At 39.5% G+C, this 18,218-nt stretch overlaps 1 protein-coding gene across 2 annotated transcripts in view; it reads left to right on the plus strand.

Annotated features, from left to right (window-relative positions):
* Positions 1–627: 627 nt before the first annotated feature.
* The window catches only part of creb3l1 (cAMP responsive element binding protein 3-like 1), a 40,594-nt gene continuing 23,003 nt past the window's right edge, over positions 628–18,218 (plus strand). For both annotated transcript variants that reach the window (XM_017709572.2, XM_017709574.2), the window contains exon 1: positions 628–978. In XM_017709572.2, coding sequence (XP_017565061.1) covers positions 877–978 — 102 coding nt within the window. In that variant the 5' untranslated portion in view covers positions 628–876. The remainder of the gene's footprint in view (positions 979–18,218) is intronic.

Below are 18,218 nucleotides of genomic sequence, written 5' to 3' on the forward strand. Positions count from 1 at the left end.
GACAGTCAGTACTCATAGGACTTGTAGAAAAAATAAATATTGTGACATGATGTATCATGAAAAAAATTGCAAAAAGTATTGCAATATTATATTTTTGCTGTATCACCTACCTCTACTCTAGAGACTAGCGCAGTACTGCTGTTGGAGGTGATTGGGCATATTTAAAATAGATGTTGTAATTATTACATATTTCATATTGCCAGTTTAAGGTGTTCAAACTAATTAAGCATATATAAAAGAACAAAGGAATCAACAGAAGGTGCTTGACCACACACACACACACACACACACACACACACACTTTACTGTGTCTATAAAGCCAGGACTTGATAATCTTTGGATTATCTTGGATAGGCTAGTGTCAGCCACTTTTTGCACATCATATGAAGACACAGAGCCATTTACACTTTGAAAAAAACTTGTTCATTTCTAGAAGAAACAAAGTGCTTAATTCAAAACAAGCCCATAGCTGATTTGAAGTAAAGCACCCTGAGAAATTGCGCTGCTGGGTCTTTAAGCGCAGAGGGGAAGTGGGCGTGGACGTACCGGCGACAAAAAGCGAAAGTGGGACGGAGCTTAGTCGAATATTCATGAGCCTGCTTGCTCCTTGGAGACTCTGATGTACGAAGCAGATTGAGGAGCTTGTGTAGCTTTAATTCAGCCAGAGCTATAGCTGCAGAGTGAGAGTCAGCAGGCAGCTGCATTCACGCACTCGGATGAAGGCGACAGCACAGATCAGGCTAGCTTAGCTAGGTGGCTTAGGCTACGTTAAAAGCTGCAGTTTTAGATCACATTTCACTCATAGCTTAACAGTGTCCGGCTTACTATTTGTAGTATTTCTCCACTTTTCGAGTCGAATCTCGATTCACCGCCAATATGGACACCATATTGGACAGTTTCGCCTCGGACAAACTTTTCCCCAATTCCAACCTGTTGGACCTGGAGGACCTGAACGAGAGCGATTTCCTTACCAACGTGGTACGTGGAGACATAACTTTGCTTTTCCTTAATATCTTTTATAACACACTGTCAGAGAAGGATTGTCTTACTTTCCTCCGCATGGAACAGCTGTTTCCGACGTGAATACTCACGTTCTGATGATTTCAGAGGACAGGGGGCATTTCCATTCTAAAATTACAGGGCATTTTTAATGCGTTTGGATGTATGCGTTGTCCTTACAAAGGCTTATATCCTAACACTAATCTTATTAAACCCAATACTGACCATTAGATCTTCTTGACATGGACTGTAAACACAGACACGAAACCCCTACATCGTATATTTATTTTGCTCGTCGCAGGTGACTGTCATATAGTGGTGTTTACTCCTATGTTTATCAGTGTAATTTCGTGCAAATGAAATCTAAACACGGTCAGGACTTCTCCAGCTGTGAAGTTTACTCAGCTGTGTGAGCACAAGCGTTATGCTGGAGCGCGAGGGGGCGGGGTGAAACATACAGGGTCCGCCCTACGATACTCCCCCATCCTGCTTCTTGCAACCGGCTAATGAGGCTCTATTTATCCCCCGACAGCGGGTCTTTTTCTCTGTGTTGGGGGTCAGAAATAAGAGACAGTGACTTTAACCTTTTGTTCAGTTAAAGAAATACATATGGGGCAACTTTCAGTTAAAGCCTTCTTGTTCATATTCACTTCCAAAGTGAATAGGCAGGCAAGGCAACATTAAAAAGAGGGGATTTCACTTGAAGTGCAGTGAGTAGAAGAACTTTTAGTTAGCTTGGGTGTTCAAAATAGTTCTAATGCATTATATATCTAATGCACAATATTAACCTCAGCAACAAATCCAAACATGTCTCTCCCATTCGTCCAACTTTTTTGGTCTCTTTTTTTAGACTCTCTGTGTCTCTTTCTGAGTATTGAGGGTCTCCATCACCAGCAGTGATAACAGTAATTAGCTGGGTTATTTTACCAGGCAGTTATAATTATGGAGTCTGGTAGAAAGTGGAGCAGTGCAGAGGAGTCTGGGTTTATGAGCAATGGAGAAGTTTAGTGATTCCGTCCCATCTGCATGGGATCTATTAGGAGCCCCCCAGTGCCTTGATTTGGACAGTGACTCAGTCTCTCCTGTGGCAGCAGCCTTAAACTCACGCAGGCCTGAGACACATGTGGAGGATCTTCAGGCCTTAACATTCCCTCTTTGCAGATGGAAACATCACCAAGGCAGCCAGACATGCTTTATTTAGGCTTTAATCTTTATTTCAGCCAGGAACGTTTAATCTCATATCTGGTTTTTCAGGTCTGATTAGGGTCTTACAGGTTTTAAATGGAATCCAGTCCAAAAGATGAAAGAGTGCCTCTGAAACTAATTACATTGTAGAATTTAGTTTGAGGAATGTGAACAAGCATGCTACACTTACACTCTGTGCTGGAGGTGAGTAAAGAGGGGTTTGATGGGTTTTAGTGGTCCTCTGTAAGACCTAAGAGCTCATAAGGCCACTAAGTCAGGGTTACTTGTGTGTGAGTGTTTATGTCTAGATTCTGCTCCAGATGTCCAGTGCTTAACAGCTATGCACTGGAGCCCTTTAAAAATGATGACAATGATGACGAGAGGGAGACACAGACACATAGAAAGACAGAGAAGTGAAAGGGAGACATGAGAGAGAGGAAAGTCAAAAAGAGAGACAAGAGAAAGAATAAAGAATAAAGACAGAAATGAGAGAGAATAGCAGCCCATATAAAATCACTTTGTGCGTCCTCAGGCCTGCTACAGTATGAGGTGACTGTGAGATTCTTGCCCTGACAGGTTCAATGAATGACTGACTTTGTTCCCTCAGGGAGGAAGCAGCTCTCAGTAACCCCAGTCTACAAACACGCACACACACACACATACCCCACACCCTCCAGCACGGATAATAGAGTGCATTTGTTTTACTCTGCCATTATGGGGTATAAGTGTAGGTGGGTCATTTCAGAGATTTATTTATAACCTGGAATTTCTCCACACTGTGGTTGCGCATGTCTGTGTGTGTGCAGATCCTGAGTTTAGGGTAATTGCATGGCTTGTGTTTATGGGTGGAAGTCATAGCCTACCGTTTGTATAAGATCCCACAAGACTGCATTGAACTCAGCACAGAGATGTTGTCTACCATTTAAAGGGCTTCTTTTTTGGGCTAATGTGTTATTTATTAGGCGGAGGGCTTTGCTCCTGTCACTCACTCCTACCCTTTAAGTTTATAACGCTGCTCTCTCTCGGCCTAGACATATAAACTGTGTGAGGGTTGGAGGGAATGAATCACAGCACATGTCCAAAATGCAGAGTACAGCTGTCTGCCTGACTGTTTCATATTGTTTTAATGGAGTGATGTTTATTAATGTGTGGAGAGATGGCAGGATGGTAAAAGGAAAAAGTTAACAGTTCACCTAAAGTTCTTTAAAGCAGTTTTTAAACTATTTAAGAATAGTTTTTGGGAAAAAAATTAATTCTATGAACAATAAGGTATTGATTAGATAGTGGTCTTGTTAGATATATTGGTGTAAATCACTGACCTCAAAACAATTTGATGATTCGATTCTCTTTTACACTTTGGGAAAATTTAGTGCTTCATGAAATTTTACCATAATTCAAATTGATTTGATTCATTTTTCATTATTATATTATATCAAATTGAGATGATTCAGTATACAGATTCAGAATGACAGCAATCTTATGCAAAGGTTTTGTAAGTGAATATGTGACAGAACCAAGATACCAAAGTAGTTTCTTGGTAGAATTTGTTCTAGTGATGGCAGGTAATGTTTATGTTTTTGTAAAGCATATTTAAATTCTTCCTGATACATAGAAAGGATGGCATCTACAGGTTGGGCCTGTCTCACCTGTCCTAAGCAGTACTGCAGCATCACTAGGCGTGTTCCTGATGTTCTGGGACAGGTCTGGTCACCACATTATGTTCTTGAAAGGCAGGGCTTGGTGGTATGACAGTCTTTTCACACTGTCACTCTCAAAACACTTCATTTATGCACAATTTTTAAGCCATATGTCTCCCAAGACAACAGACTGTCTAAATACTGATGTTGGTTTTAGTTATCTTGTCTTTGTGCTAATCTGAGAGGAGATTTTCCTTAAGCCTTTAATGCAGAGGCCAAAAAAAGCAGCTATTTCTGCCCTGTAATGTACTCTTCTCATCATATTCATTGAAATAAAGCAAAAATGTAATATAGTTTTACTTCATTTGTGTCACAAACTACCACCTTAAGCAAGCAAACAAATGCATAAGAATATAATTCAGAATTAAAGCAGAATTCTACTGACTTTTTAAAATGCATGTAAATTATACAAACAATTGATAGAGTTTATTGATGTGAAATGATAGAGAAAATTGCCAAAGAACTTACTACAGAGTTGCTCACAGTAGTGGTGACAGGAACTAGTTGTCTTAAGAAAATAATTTCCTGAAACCCTAACCCTAAACCCTAACCCTAACCCTAACATGTGATAGTTTTGAGATAAGATTTTGGTCTAAAACATATTTTTATGATACATACAGGGTGGGAGGTACATGCAAGGCAAAACTGTACCCAAATCGAACTTAATTTTTTAAACTTATTTATTATTTTACCATTATGAACAATGCATGTAAGAACTGTGACGTGTAGGTTGGCTAGTTGTTTTTCAAATAAAATTTGCATCGTAGACCCCTGGTTCCTATCACCACCATTGTGAAGAGCCAGTAAGTTTCTCTATAGTACACCATTTTGCAACACTCCAAATGACTTTGGTTCAACGATTGAGTTAGAAAGATCTGCTTTGTCACTTTTTATAATGACCTAATTCAGCAATAATAGCAAGTAATAATGAATGATCCAAATTAATTCATTGCATTCAACAAAACAAGCAGCATTGATTTATATATAGTTCTAGGGGGAAAACACCATAATTGTTCTAAAATATTTACATTGTGTGGAGAAGAACTTTAGAAAGGTTCATCACATTTGTATATTTAATTCTCTTTAAAGAACCATTTTCTGAAAGAACGGTAGTGGATGGCATCATGCTGGAGTTGCTTTTCACTGAGAGGTTTTGAGGTTGCCATGCCAGGAATACTCGACTTACAAGTGTAACAGGTCAAGAGTCACCTACCATTACTGTACATAGTTAAAAATGCAAATCAGTCAGGTCTACCCAGCTTTCATTATGACTTGATTCAGCAGGTTTGTCTGATAAGATTAAAACATTAAGGGATTAGAGAGAGAATGCTGGACTCATTAACCGTGAGAGACTGATGTATCAGGGCTTCAGTCAGGACTGCTTTAGGGAGTACAGGGAGAAGGATGAGGGGAAAGGAATGGACGAAGAGAGGATTGTCTGGATGAGATGAGAGGGGGTGGAGGAGAGGAAGGAGAAATCCATTCTTTCACTTCAAACTGGATTGAGACTCGAGGAGGGCCCTAGAATAGTTAGATGGTTTCCAATATACACAGACAGAGAAAAGAGAGTAAGGGAGGAGAAAGAGAGGTCAGTCTGCATTTTTCTTATGCAGAATTTACATTTTGAGCTGAACTTCGTCAGTGTAAAGGTAGCAGGAATGGTGCAAAAAAAGGTGATGTCCCAAATAGTGTCAGTTTGTGAAGCGTAGTGCCTTCATGACCATTTATTCTCTCTATGAGGCTGGCTTTGACATGAATGTTATTGTCTATCAGTCTAGTTTAGTGGAAGAGGCGGCAGGATGGATGAGCTTGAGTACCTACAGCTACACATGGGTATCTTAAAAACAACTTCAGAAGGAAGACACTATGTTTTGGACTTCAAATAAGCTGAATAGTATTAGATTAATTAAGGTAATCAAAATAACATATTGATTGAGTGTTAAGATGGTATGATTCTTTGGGAAGTGTCTCTTTGTATCATAAAATCTCAAATTTCCTGACTATTCAATTTGAATATTTTGGGGGTGATTCTGTTTTATTATTTATTTTATTATTTTATTATTAAAATTCACTGAATGCACAAGTGGTGTACTGTGGTTACACAGTAATGCAGTATAGACAATAAATCAGTGGCTCAAATTCTATTGTTTTGGATGGTTATATTTGAAAATAGCCTGAGAATATTACGTTGGTTAAAATGTATGTATATTTTATTAAATATTTTAAAAATCATTTACCATCTCACATTCCTAATGTGATGCAGTGTAAACAGGGCGGATGCATTTTTATAAACCTGGTATTCCAATATCCCTTTGCTAATCAAGTTTATTTCAGAGTTTTGCTCATCTAACTTATTTTGGTTCAGCTTATTCTATCTCCACTTCTTTATAGCTTTTATTAAATTTTAGACTCTATACAAGTCATATATGGCTCTGACTAGGTTTAATTTATGCCTCCCAGTAGCTCTACATAGACACTGAGATGATGATGATGGCTGCTTCCATAGACTTCATTCATAGGTTGATGAAGACCCAGTGGGCGCTCCTGTCATTAATAGAATCAGTGAAGTGACCTCAGCGCTGGCGTCAGTCTTCCATGACGTTGCTGTGGATTTCGCTCATGAAAGGTTAAATATGCATATCACCGTCCTCCTGCTCAAGCTCTCACCACATTAGTGACAACAAAAGGTGTGGAGAGAGTGCAGAGCAAGGTGTGTTCACTTACACACACACACACACACACCCTATACCTAAATCAGCGTGTGTAGCTATGTCATGGTTGGGTGTGTTAATTCTAGTTTAAAAATTCCTTTTGGAACAGACCTTTCATTTCTTTTGTTGCCTCAGGCTCTTTCTAATCTGTGCATGTTTCGCATAGTTCCATGAGCATTTGTAAAATAGATTATAGACAAACTCATGCTGAACTCATTGCCTAGCCAGTAAAGCGCTCCAATGACTGTTTTTGCACCTGCTGGAAAGCCGTACACCTGCTTCTTCTAGAAAGATCCATTCTAGAAAAATGAAATGAATGGTGTGATGTCTCAAAGTGCTTTGATTAGTAACATTCCAGACCTCCCCCGTCTGAGCAATTGCTGGTTTGATAGGGAAAAGTCTCAGTTGGTTCATTCAGGTCTGCTATTTCAGTGCTGGGTTACGTAACGTAGCCTACTAATGGCTTTTTTTTGGTAGGGGTGGGGTAATAAACTCAGGCGGATTTGAATCCAGATAGAGCAGGTCTACATGCCTCCAGCTGGTTTGGACAGAGACAGTCAGCTCTCTTCCTTCATCAAGCCTTTTTATTCATTCCTCTTCTGTATCTGCAGCTGCTGTAGTTGAAAGAGGAGAATTTAGAGCCATGTCCTGACTCCTCCTGGCCCTGAGGCTCTGCCAGTAGGTGATCTCTGCTTTGAGGAGGTGGAGTTCATAAAGCTATGGCTAGCACAGAAGTGACAGAGTGGCGGTAAAAGGGATGTCGTGGTGTGCTGGTATAGAGTGTGGTACTTTCTTAAAGTGATGGTAATAGTTCTTAATTCACAGATCAGTTTTATATTTATTTTGTGTAATGAATCATCACTCAAATCACACTAAAGCACAATCTTAAACCTTGTGCCTGTAGTTATAAAAAGATATTAGTAGATTAGCAAAATTAGGTAGAGGCCTAAACCCATACCTATAGTATTGCTCTTTCATTGAAATAATGTAGAAGTAAAGTGAAGTAAAAGTAGAAGTAGAAGTAGAAGTGGCATAGCTTAAGCAGGACTAAAGAAAGGGCTAAAAAAAACAGCAAATCTCTGAGCCTGTATTCAATTCATTGTATGATTAAAGTGTAACTTTTTAGTATATCCTGCATATCAGGATATATCAGCTTAGGAATTGAAGTTTGTTAGGTACAATTCTCTTTTTGGATTCGTTTGTGCTGAAGTAAAATCTAAAGATGCTGAACCAAAAGAAAAAAATATATAATCCAAAAAGAAAATGAATAACTCAGTGCCAATGGGTAAAATGGAACTGAGCACAAAGACAAATATTTTCTTCACAAACACACATGAGTACAAGTACTATCAACTGACAATACATAGAAAGGTGCAAATTAATCAGTCCATGTATCTGAGTGAAACTAGTTATTACTCACTCGTGGTCATGGTACACTGGTATAAAATGAACCACATTCTTTACAGTTGATTTTATCTGTGGCACGACGTGTTAGATAGATAAAACTTTATTGTCACCGGAGAGAAATTGCAGTGCTACAGTAGCAAGACATATAATTACAGATAAACTTACATATACTATGTAGAAAAATAGAAAATAGAAATAAAAAATAAATCTAGACATAAGTTACACCACTGGACACCAACATATCAACCAAAGCCTTATGTATGCTATGATGAAAAAATATATGATTAAAAAGGATATTACTAAATTTACTACAATACCATACCGCTGTTTTTCACATTTATTGTGGCTTCATAGTTTTCCTGTAGTTCTCCCATTAGCACAAGAATGAAAGAAATATATCCTACTCTATTTTGTAGTGATGCGCATCATGATCATCATCCTTTGGCTCTCAAATAAGAGCTGAATCTTTTGGCTCCCATTTTTTAGTACTGTTGCCAGTTTTTTAAACATATAACGATATTGCTACATGAAATTGTTAACCATCTTGCTCTACTTGCCTATTAACAAAGTAACATTGTAGTGCATGTTGTTTGTTTTAAAAACTAATAAACAGAGCATTGTTCTGGGGCCATCTAGGAAATTTCAGTTTTTTTCTCTTTCATTCTATGTGCATTTGTGAACAAATATCTCAAAGTAAGTATTGAAATCACCAAATATTTTAGATAAAGTTTTTTTTTGTGGTGTGTATTCTTTCTAGATGTCTACATTACATCTGGTTTTACTTGAAAGCATTTACAGCTAACTTTGAAATAGCCTACATATCATGGCTGTCCAAACTACTTTTGTAGCTTAAAAATAATGGAGATACTTGTTTTTTTTTTGTTTTTTTTTGTTAGACTGCAACATTAGTCTAGGCTATGACTTTGCATTGTATGTACCCCAATGCACTACACAACATCTTCAAACAGATACCTTACCGTTCTTGTTCTTCAGCCTAAAAGAGTAGGTCAAAGAGTTGACTCATTCATTAATGACTCATCACTACTGGCCAGTTCACAGATGCAGTGGTAGCGCAATTTTAGTGATGGTAGATAGCACTAGGTTTAGCAGGCACACACAATGCATACACATACAGCTGTGATTCAGACCTCTCAACTAGATGCTTAGGGGGAACGTTGAAACTGGATCACATTGGTTGGATGGTGCAGGATTACAGCTCACTGGGCTTGAGAGAATTAAGATTTGTTGAACTTTTAATTCAGTTAAACAACATTCCAGCTGCTCAATTATGTGTTTAGCTCTGGAGAATACACTAAGTAGCTTTTACTTTCATAATTGCTGAAACCATCCCCCTGCACTGCACTTCGTAAAAGCAATTATAGACACTTCACTGATCTGGAGCTCTTGCTGTCATAATACACAAATGCTTGCAGAGACAGACAGTTTCCTCTCTCAGCTGGACTGAATTCAGTTCCCCTCTGCCCTCAGTGTTCTACTTGGGGTGCCCGTTAGACTCTCCTTTGCCCTGTCTGCCATCTCCAAGTGGCTATCAGACCTCAGCAGTATCTTGGCAAGTCAATCAGAATCCCATTGTCATAAAGCCTAGGCGTGCCTGATCAGGTTTTTTGCCTGATTGTGATTAGAGTCATTTAAAATTGAAGCTCTGCCACTGCTGAGTCTTTATTTGACATATTTACAGTGTCTTAAATTTGCTTTCATATTCTGAGCTTCTGCCCTGTGATAGACTGATGACATCCAGGGTGTTTCCTGCCTTTTGCCCAATTAGGATAGGCTCCAGCAACACCAGTAAGCTACTAAGTAGCTTAAAGTAGCTTATGCCTTCAAGCTCACAGACATATAAACCTTCTGTTAACCTCTGAAAATGTCCCTCACTGCTGTAGGTGTTGAATATTGTCAGTTTGTCACATCTATGACAATAATGTAAGAAACATAATGTGGGAAAAAACACTAACTTTACAAATATTAACACATTAAAAAAGGATCTAACGTAGCCCACACCAGTCTTTTAACACGTCTTGATAAGTTCTGAAACTTTTCAGATCACATTAGGACATCCCTGGCAAGGTCTCAGACAGGTCATTAGACTTCCCTGTGACCTCACAGCTGTCTCTTCAAGCACTGTGTAGGGCTTTCAAGCTGAAAGCAAACACAGTAGGCAGGTGCCATCGTTTGCAGAATTGTGTCTGCAGTTTTCTTCAGGGTTATACACACACACACACAAGTTGTTCTCCTGTGTATACCAGCATAGAGTATCTATAATATAAAGGCTGTACTAATAAAAATGGACATTTTACTTTATGGTGCAGTGGGGGGGCTGTACTGTAATGTTTCATGAATATTTGACCACAGAAATGGTTAGAGGAAATTGGATTTTGATATGCATATATCCTGTTTCTGGTAAACAGCACTTTTCTCAGTAGAGATAATGTACTTTAATAGAGCTGTGTTAAGATGCACAGTACATCATTCAAATCTCTGTTCTCTCCCAACCCAGCTTTTGGTTCAGACAGGAGGAGCCTATTCAGGCAAAATTAAAGGCTAAAGAAAGATAGATGGGGTTAAGGGGAGCACATCTGGCAACCACTTGGACATTATCTCCCCCAATCCCCTAAACCACAAACAATACAACAGTAGCCAGCAGAAGATTCGGAAATCACTTTTAATTCATTTGAACCACAATATATGATAGAGAACTGAAAATAATTATTCTCTAAGCTACCGTATAGCAATGTATTGACTATATCTATGTATATAAAGACCAATTAAAGAATGTCTAACTGTATAACAATACAGCAACTGACTGAATGTCACCCTATTATATAATGTATTCTGAGATTACCTTAACAGAATTGTGATGTTATGTTTTTGCCATATCTCCCACCCTTATTTCACAGTGTGACTCTCTTATGAGCAGCAGCATGATGCCGTTGGGCCTTGGTGGTTGATGTATGGGGGAAGGGAAGCAGCAGCCCATGACACCGTCTGCCTAACTGTTTCGCTGCCTAACTGTCTGCTGTGGTTGTGGTTCTCTTGCTCTGTGGCTGACTGCAGAACTAAAGAAAGACCTGAAGATGGAATTAGAAAACCAGCAGCAGAGCAAGAGGAGGAAGAGAAGGAGGGAGAAAGTGAGTGAATGAGTGAGTGAAAGACTAGGAGGTACAGCACCGGTTCAGAAGGGAGAGCCAGGACTCAAAGAATGAACCTAGCGTTGCCTGAGAAAAGCCTGATTCTTCCATAAACCTGTGCTCACCTGTTGGCTCCCCTCCCCTGCCTGTCCGCCTCATTGCTAATACGGCGTTAATCTTAATGAGCGTGCCTCCATAATGAGATATCGCCCTCACTGAACTGGAGCTCTGACAGCGAGTCTGATTTCTCTCAGCTGGGCTTGTTGCCCTGCCAACAGTAATATGACTCTCAGAATGTGAACTGCCTTTAAAAGCACAGATGTGCAAGTCAGGAATGAAGAATGTGAGACAGAGATAGAGAGTCAGTCACATTTTCTGCTAGCATTCCCACAAAGGAAAGAATGTGTCTGATTTTAGGTCAAAGACACCCCACTAATGCCCGACTGACTGGAAACACTGCGATTCCATTCTGAGGACACTAGCTAATTCTTATGTAGAAAAACGCAATTTTAACAAAACTACAGTATTAGTTTGCTACACGAGTTGTAGAACCTGGTACATCATCTAAACCTCGCATGAAGGTTATAAAAGAATTCCACTCTTCTTCTCGCTCTTTTTCCCTCTCAGCGAAATTCGTTTAAGGTCTCGCGAGTTCCGTGTGACTCGTTTACTCAGAGCAGCCGTTCCTGCAGCAGAAGGCAGACATTTCCAGACGGAACTTAGTCGTCTCCCTTTCTTCCACCCGAGATTCATGCTGTTTCGTCTGTTTTGTGTGCGAGCATGTGGGGTTTTTTTCCAGTTGTGATTCATTTTCGTTTTACTCCACATTCATTTCCTCGCTTCTCCATGCACGCCCTGGACTCCTGCTCCCAAAACGCTAACGGCCGCCTTGTTTGCATCCCGCTCTATGATTGGCTGGAGCTCCGGCACGTGTCGGAGGCGTGGCTGGAGAAAGCGTGCGCGAGGAAAGTAGGACAGTGGCGTGTGCGCGTGCGCGTTCTCGCTGCTTTCCATTTCCACTCAGAAAGAAAGAGGCCGCAAACGTTTTAAAAGGAAAAAAATAAACCCACAAATGATTTAGATTACATAAATTGTAGGGAAAATCTGAAATGTGGGCCTGTTTAAAAGGAAAAAAAAATGTTCGTTTTTAATAGTTTAATGAAGTAAGGCCTAGAGGCCTCACTGATCTGCAGTCAGGGATAATTTCTGAGGTGAGTAGGGGCAATATGTCTGTCTGAGTAGATATTTTTTGAAAATTGAATTTAGCGTTGATTGAAGACGCTAAAAATGAGCTTTGTAGGTTATCTCGTGGGTTCCCAAGGTGATGGATTAGAGTCTCTCTCTCTCTCTCTCTCTCTCTCTCTCTCTCTCTCTCTTCCTCTTCCTCCGCCACCCCCCCTTACAGTTTAGATAAAATCAGAGGTTACACAGAGCTTTACCACAACTATAGCTCAGGAGACATGATGGGGGAAGAGTGAGAAGGCACCAACTGCAATTCCACTGCACGTCTCAGACCTAGTGAAGGTTGCCCATGTGCCTATGAGGTCTCATTGCCCAGTTACTGCTGGAAGGATTTGGAGAAAGTCAGAGTGTACTTAGTTTTGAAGACTGGTTTTAAAAGCACTGCAGTAAAACTTTGAATTGGACATGCATGTAGGGTAAAATTGAGTACTTACTATAAAGCCAGTCTGGACATTGTGGTGTATGGCTGGATTAGGCACATTTAAGTGTTTATAACTGGCCTGAACACTGCAATGCAGGCTGGACTGGAAACAGTGTAGTGTTCTGTAGTCAGAATTGTAGTAGGTAGTGGACATTTATGGGGCAGTGAGAGACAGGCTCACAGAAATAGGCTACATAGAAATATAATGTCACTGTACCTTTTTGAATTTTTTTTTAATGTTTGAAAAGTTTTTCGCAATACACAATACAGTATGTGCACCACAGTATTTTATTTTTCTGAAGGTGGAGAATGCATGCAATGATTTTTTTCGATACTGTGCAGCCCTACATTGATTTCAACAGGTCTAATCATGCCCTCTTTTTTGAAAAAAAGTATGCATTTTTGCCAGTGTTCCTCAAGTATTGACAGTATTTACAATATGCTCAGCAAAGCACATTGCAATGTTTTATGATTTGTCATGATAATGATAAATACAGTCATATTGCCCACCACTTTCTGAGCATTGTGTCTGTTGCACTGGCAGTGTTTGTGGTGTGTGATATTGACGGTCTCTCAGACAGCCAGCTGCACCATCTGTGCACACACTGAACATACTCAGAATGGAGCCAGCTGGAATGCACACACACACACACACACACACACACACACACACACTCACACTGAGACTTTGCTGCCATGCATGGAGCATTTCACATTGGTAGAACAACCCATTATTTTCCCAAAGCATGTAATGCAGGTAATACCGCAATTCACTGCTTCTCTCTGGCTCCTTTGAACAGGAATCTCACCTGGAAATACCACAGTCTCCATTTGATCAGCATTCTCAGACAGTCAGTCGCTCACACTTACCATGTCATTTAGTGAGTCCTTAAAACGAAGATTTAATTTACTTTACTCTAGGTTTTTGAACTTACATGCTAACACTCACTATCATGCTTCTGTATATTATGCTGATCAAATGCACTCAAATACCCCATTCCTAATCATTAAAGTAACACTATAATCAGCTAAATTAAAGCAGCTATATAGTGATGGAACTTTGAATGGAACAGAGAGGTAGAGGAAGAGGAAGAGCCAGGCTGCCAAGAGAGGGAGTGAAGCTCTGTTATAACTTCTCTGGGTCCTGACCTGAGCTAAGTAAGACGAGACTGATCTGAGGCCATTGGACAGTTACACACCGTCTTGCACCCTTGGGACAACCGATACTTTCTGTGCCAGCCTGGAATTCTCGCTGTCTCTCTCTTTCACTGAACTCCAGATGTGGAATTTCAGAGCTCTTGCATTAGCAGTTTAGCTGTTGCATCATCTGGGCGAGACTGAGGCCAAAGAGAGGAGTTTCAGAGGCTGCTGGACAGCAGGCCTCTCTAGAAGATTGTTTAAGCCCGTTCTCTGTCCATTGACTCAGGGCTAAAGACAGAAGAGATACTGATTTGTCTTTTTTACAAAAGTCTTAAATATTCTGCCCATCACAGTTTACTTCACATGCACAATTTTATTTGCCAATATGCAGAATACAACGTTGGTGTAGTTTTAGCCTGGGGAAAGTATTAAAATTTCCAGCGGTAGTATTGTAAAAGCATTATACTATTGATAGTGCCCTACTTCCCTGAAATCTTTCCATAGCTGCTCTATCTAATCTAATTTCAGCATTTAGTATCTGATCTGCTGCTTTTTCTTGATAGACCACAAGAAAAAAGATTCCATTTAATTCCTGCTCTATTCTATTCCTGATTGATGCTTCCTAGCTAATGGCAATGTCCACATTGCTCATTTGGATAAAGCACTATAAACTGCAGGTCTGCTCTTTAAAACCGCTCCTCTAGTTCAGTCTGGATTACTGAGGTCCGTGGACATATCCGCCCCACAAACCAGCAACAGGAAGCTCCTGTTGAACATCAAAGCTGCAGGGCGGGACTGTTTATGGTCGAGCACTCAGCCGTAGTGATTAGTCTACGCTTCTGACGACAGGAGCACTTGCGTCAATAAGAGCACCCCATGGTCAGGGTGTTCCCAGGGTGCCACTCTCTAAATGCTACTGAATACTGAGAGCTCAGTTATGTGCCTATAAGAATAACCCGTTTTTCAGGAAAAACTGTTAAACCCACGCATAGAAGGTACAGAATCACAACACTGCAGTAGTTCTGTTTAAGTTTAGTGGTAAGTTTAGCCATTTAAAACAAATTACAATTATTTTGATTACACTGTTATTATGGATCTTCACAGAGCAGGTTCTAATTGGGTGGTGGATCATTCTCAGCACTGCAGTAATGCTGATGTGGTGGTGGTATGTTAGTGTGTGTTGTGCTGGTCTGAGTGGACGCCGTATCAGACACAGCAGTGTTGCTGGAATTTTTAAATACCTCAGTGTAACTGCTGGACTGAGAATAGTCCACCTACCAAAAATATCCAGCCAATAACATCCTGTGGGCAGCATCCTATGATCAGCGTAGATTTTTGCAATATGTAACATCTAGTGTTAGTGTGTTAACATGTTAATGTGTTAACGCAAGGCATTTTTCAATGCTGTTAGTGCATTGTAGTTTCAGCCTGAAGCCCAGCTGCTTGCATGTTGTTTCTGAGAGTCCGCAAATGTAGCCCTTTTTTTCAAATACAGCATTGAAATGCTGAGTTGCATTGATAAGTTGTTTCCAGCTACTGCAGTGCTGTGAATTTGTTTGTCATTGAAGGACATTGATTCTATAGGAAGAAGAATCACAGCGCTGATGCCATCAGTAATATCAGTGGCATTAGCACTGGTGGATGCCTTCACCAGATGACACCAGACAGTGCTTGCAGTAGATCTATAGATAAATGAACTAGCAGCATGAAAGCTACTGTTCTCCTCAAAACAAGACATAACGTAGCAGTATGAGAATAAGAGCGCTCCACTCATAGGTGAGTTGAAAAATGCAGCCATGGTTGCTCTCACTGGACAGTGTTGAAAATTGGAAGCTGCACACATTCTATCACATAATGGTTTTATGTTTAGTTTTTTAATGTTTAGACCCACATACAGACCCTTTAGTTTTAATGTTGTAGCAGCACTGAAATGAGCCAAGCTGTATGGTTCTAAAAAGTCTTTTGCAGTAATGCCATAGAAGAACCTCTTTTGGTTCCCTAAAAAACATTTTAATGGATGATTTTTTTATAAAATGCTCACTTAAAGCTAATCAATTGATTGGTTCTTTATGGAACCAAATTAGTTGTTTAGTGATATTGTTCCAAAGAGCTCTTATTGGCAACCTTTTTGTGTAAACCCTTCATCTTGGTTTTCCAGATGCATTGTTAGATTTTTATAACAAGCTTCTGTCTTTTCTATGTGTCACCAAGTTCAAGAGACTCTGTGGGAACACACAGATGGAGAGTGTGTGTTGTATCCTGGTGAAAATGTGTAACTATGGCGTGTGCGCATGTGTGTTTGAATGAGTAGTGTGAATGTGTGTGTGTGTGTCACCTGCGGTTGGTCCATGTGCTCAGCGCTCCACAGGTGCGTCACTCATACACCTGTTCTCCAGGATATAAACATCGTCAGGTCCTCCCACACCTTTGTTACATGCCTGCTTAGCAAATACACATACACTCGCTTATATACCTTTCTGCCGTTGACTTACACCTCCAAGTGTACACACTGTCTCTCATCTACACACATAGATTGTAACTTAGGGTTATAGTGCACCTTTATTTTAGTGCAAATATGAGATAATGTCAGGGGTTGGGTTATAAATAAGAACTAACCTGAACTTCTTTTTATGGAATAATAATTAGCATAGTAATTACTGAATAAGACGGGTGAATGAAACAACCAAAAGACGCATTTTGCTTTGAGACTATGAGAAAATAAACCAAATTTCTTCACAGAGCAAAAGCAGACCGGCATTATCATGCGTATGTGTGTGCTTCAGCCATGATAAGAAATAACTGAACCATCAGAGTTCTGAACCTTTGAAATGCTTGTCTTCATTTACCTAATTTCACAACTAAACAGCATGATGCCACTGTCTGTATGAAACATTGCAACTTTACAGGATAAGGTTCTTGAATATTTACAGATACTTTTACCAAGAGCAACTTATAGTTTTAATCCTGTGACAGAAGTAGGCAAATGTAGCATTAGGAGTCTTGCCCAAGGACTTTTAGGGAATCAAACCCTACTCTACTGCATGGAAAGTCCCGGTAAAACTCACTACACTACATCAGCCTTGCAGTTGATGGTAATGGAACAGAATTTATTTCCAAGTAATTTATTTAATATAATTTCATTCATTTTCATCACAGTTGTCACAGTGAGAGCAGCCGTGGCTAGGTGTTCTAACTCCTTTGTGAATGTAGCATCTCACTGTCATATTGCTATGTTACAACTTGTTTGGAGGGAAACCATAGCTTTCCATTTTGCTATTGCTTTTGTTAGTTTCTCTCAATAAGCGCTGTCCAGAAAAGTCTGCCGAAGGTACTGTTATTGCTGCATCAGCTGTGCGTTTGGCTTGTAAATGATACTTCAGGCGCGATGTACTTCAGATTATTTTAAAGTACTTCATTGTACTTTGGATTTCATGGCATATTAGCAGCTGGAAATAACTTTGGTTTTATCAAGACAGCCGTAATTTAACTTGCCATTTAAAGTTGAGTTTGAATGAGGGGATTACAGTCACAGAATGTAAAAAAAAACACGTGCATAAACAGTTTGGTTTCTGGGTGGAACTGGATGGTTTGAAGATTCAAACAGGAAAAAAAATTATCAGCATAAAACTTTTGAGTGGCATTAATGAATAAATGGAGTGGCACAAATGAATTTAATAGCATGTTTCATAAACATTTTTATTATTTTGTTTGTCAGTAAAATGTTTGACTGTTATGCATGATCATGGCAGACCATAGGTTAATACATAAATTATCATGATTTAAAAACCTTTAACACAGTTTATGATATCACAAAATTGTATTAAGAAAACAGTTTAAACACTATGTGTAGATACATGTAGTGTTCTGACTGTGACTGTCTAATAGCAATTATGTGCTGCATGCTATGCATATTAGGGATTACTATCTTTAAAAATAATTTCCCTGTCAGTACTTTGTAGAATGGCACAGTGGTCTATGTTAATTCCTGGAAGTGTACATATATATTTTTTGACAGTTTTTATGGACATCATGTCATTACTTTCCTGTTTTTTTGCTGTTAGATATCACATAGAGTATGAAAGAATACCACTACAACCTGTGAAGGTGCTCAGACCAATAACTCACAAAAACACCTGTACAAACATCAAATAAAGAATGGGATTACATTGTGACAGTGTAGTGGGAGTTGTGAAAGCAGAGCTGCTCTGTATATTGATAAAAGCTCTGCTGACATTGCAGCTCGTTTGACTAAAGTCAAGGTATTTCAAAG

The sequence above is a fragment of the Pygocentrus nattereri genome, chromosome 25 (assembly GCF_015220715.1).
Source record: "Pygocentrus nattereri isolate fPygNat1 chromosome 25, fPygNat1.pri, whole genome shotgun sequence".
NCBI lineage: Eukaryota > Metazoa > Chordata > Actinopteri > Characiformes > Serrasalmidae > Pygocentrus > Pygocentrus nattereri.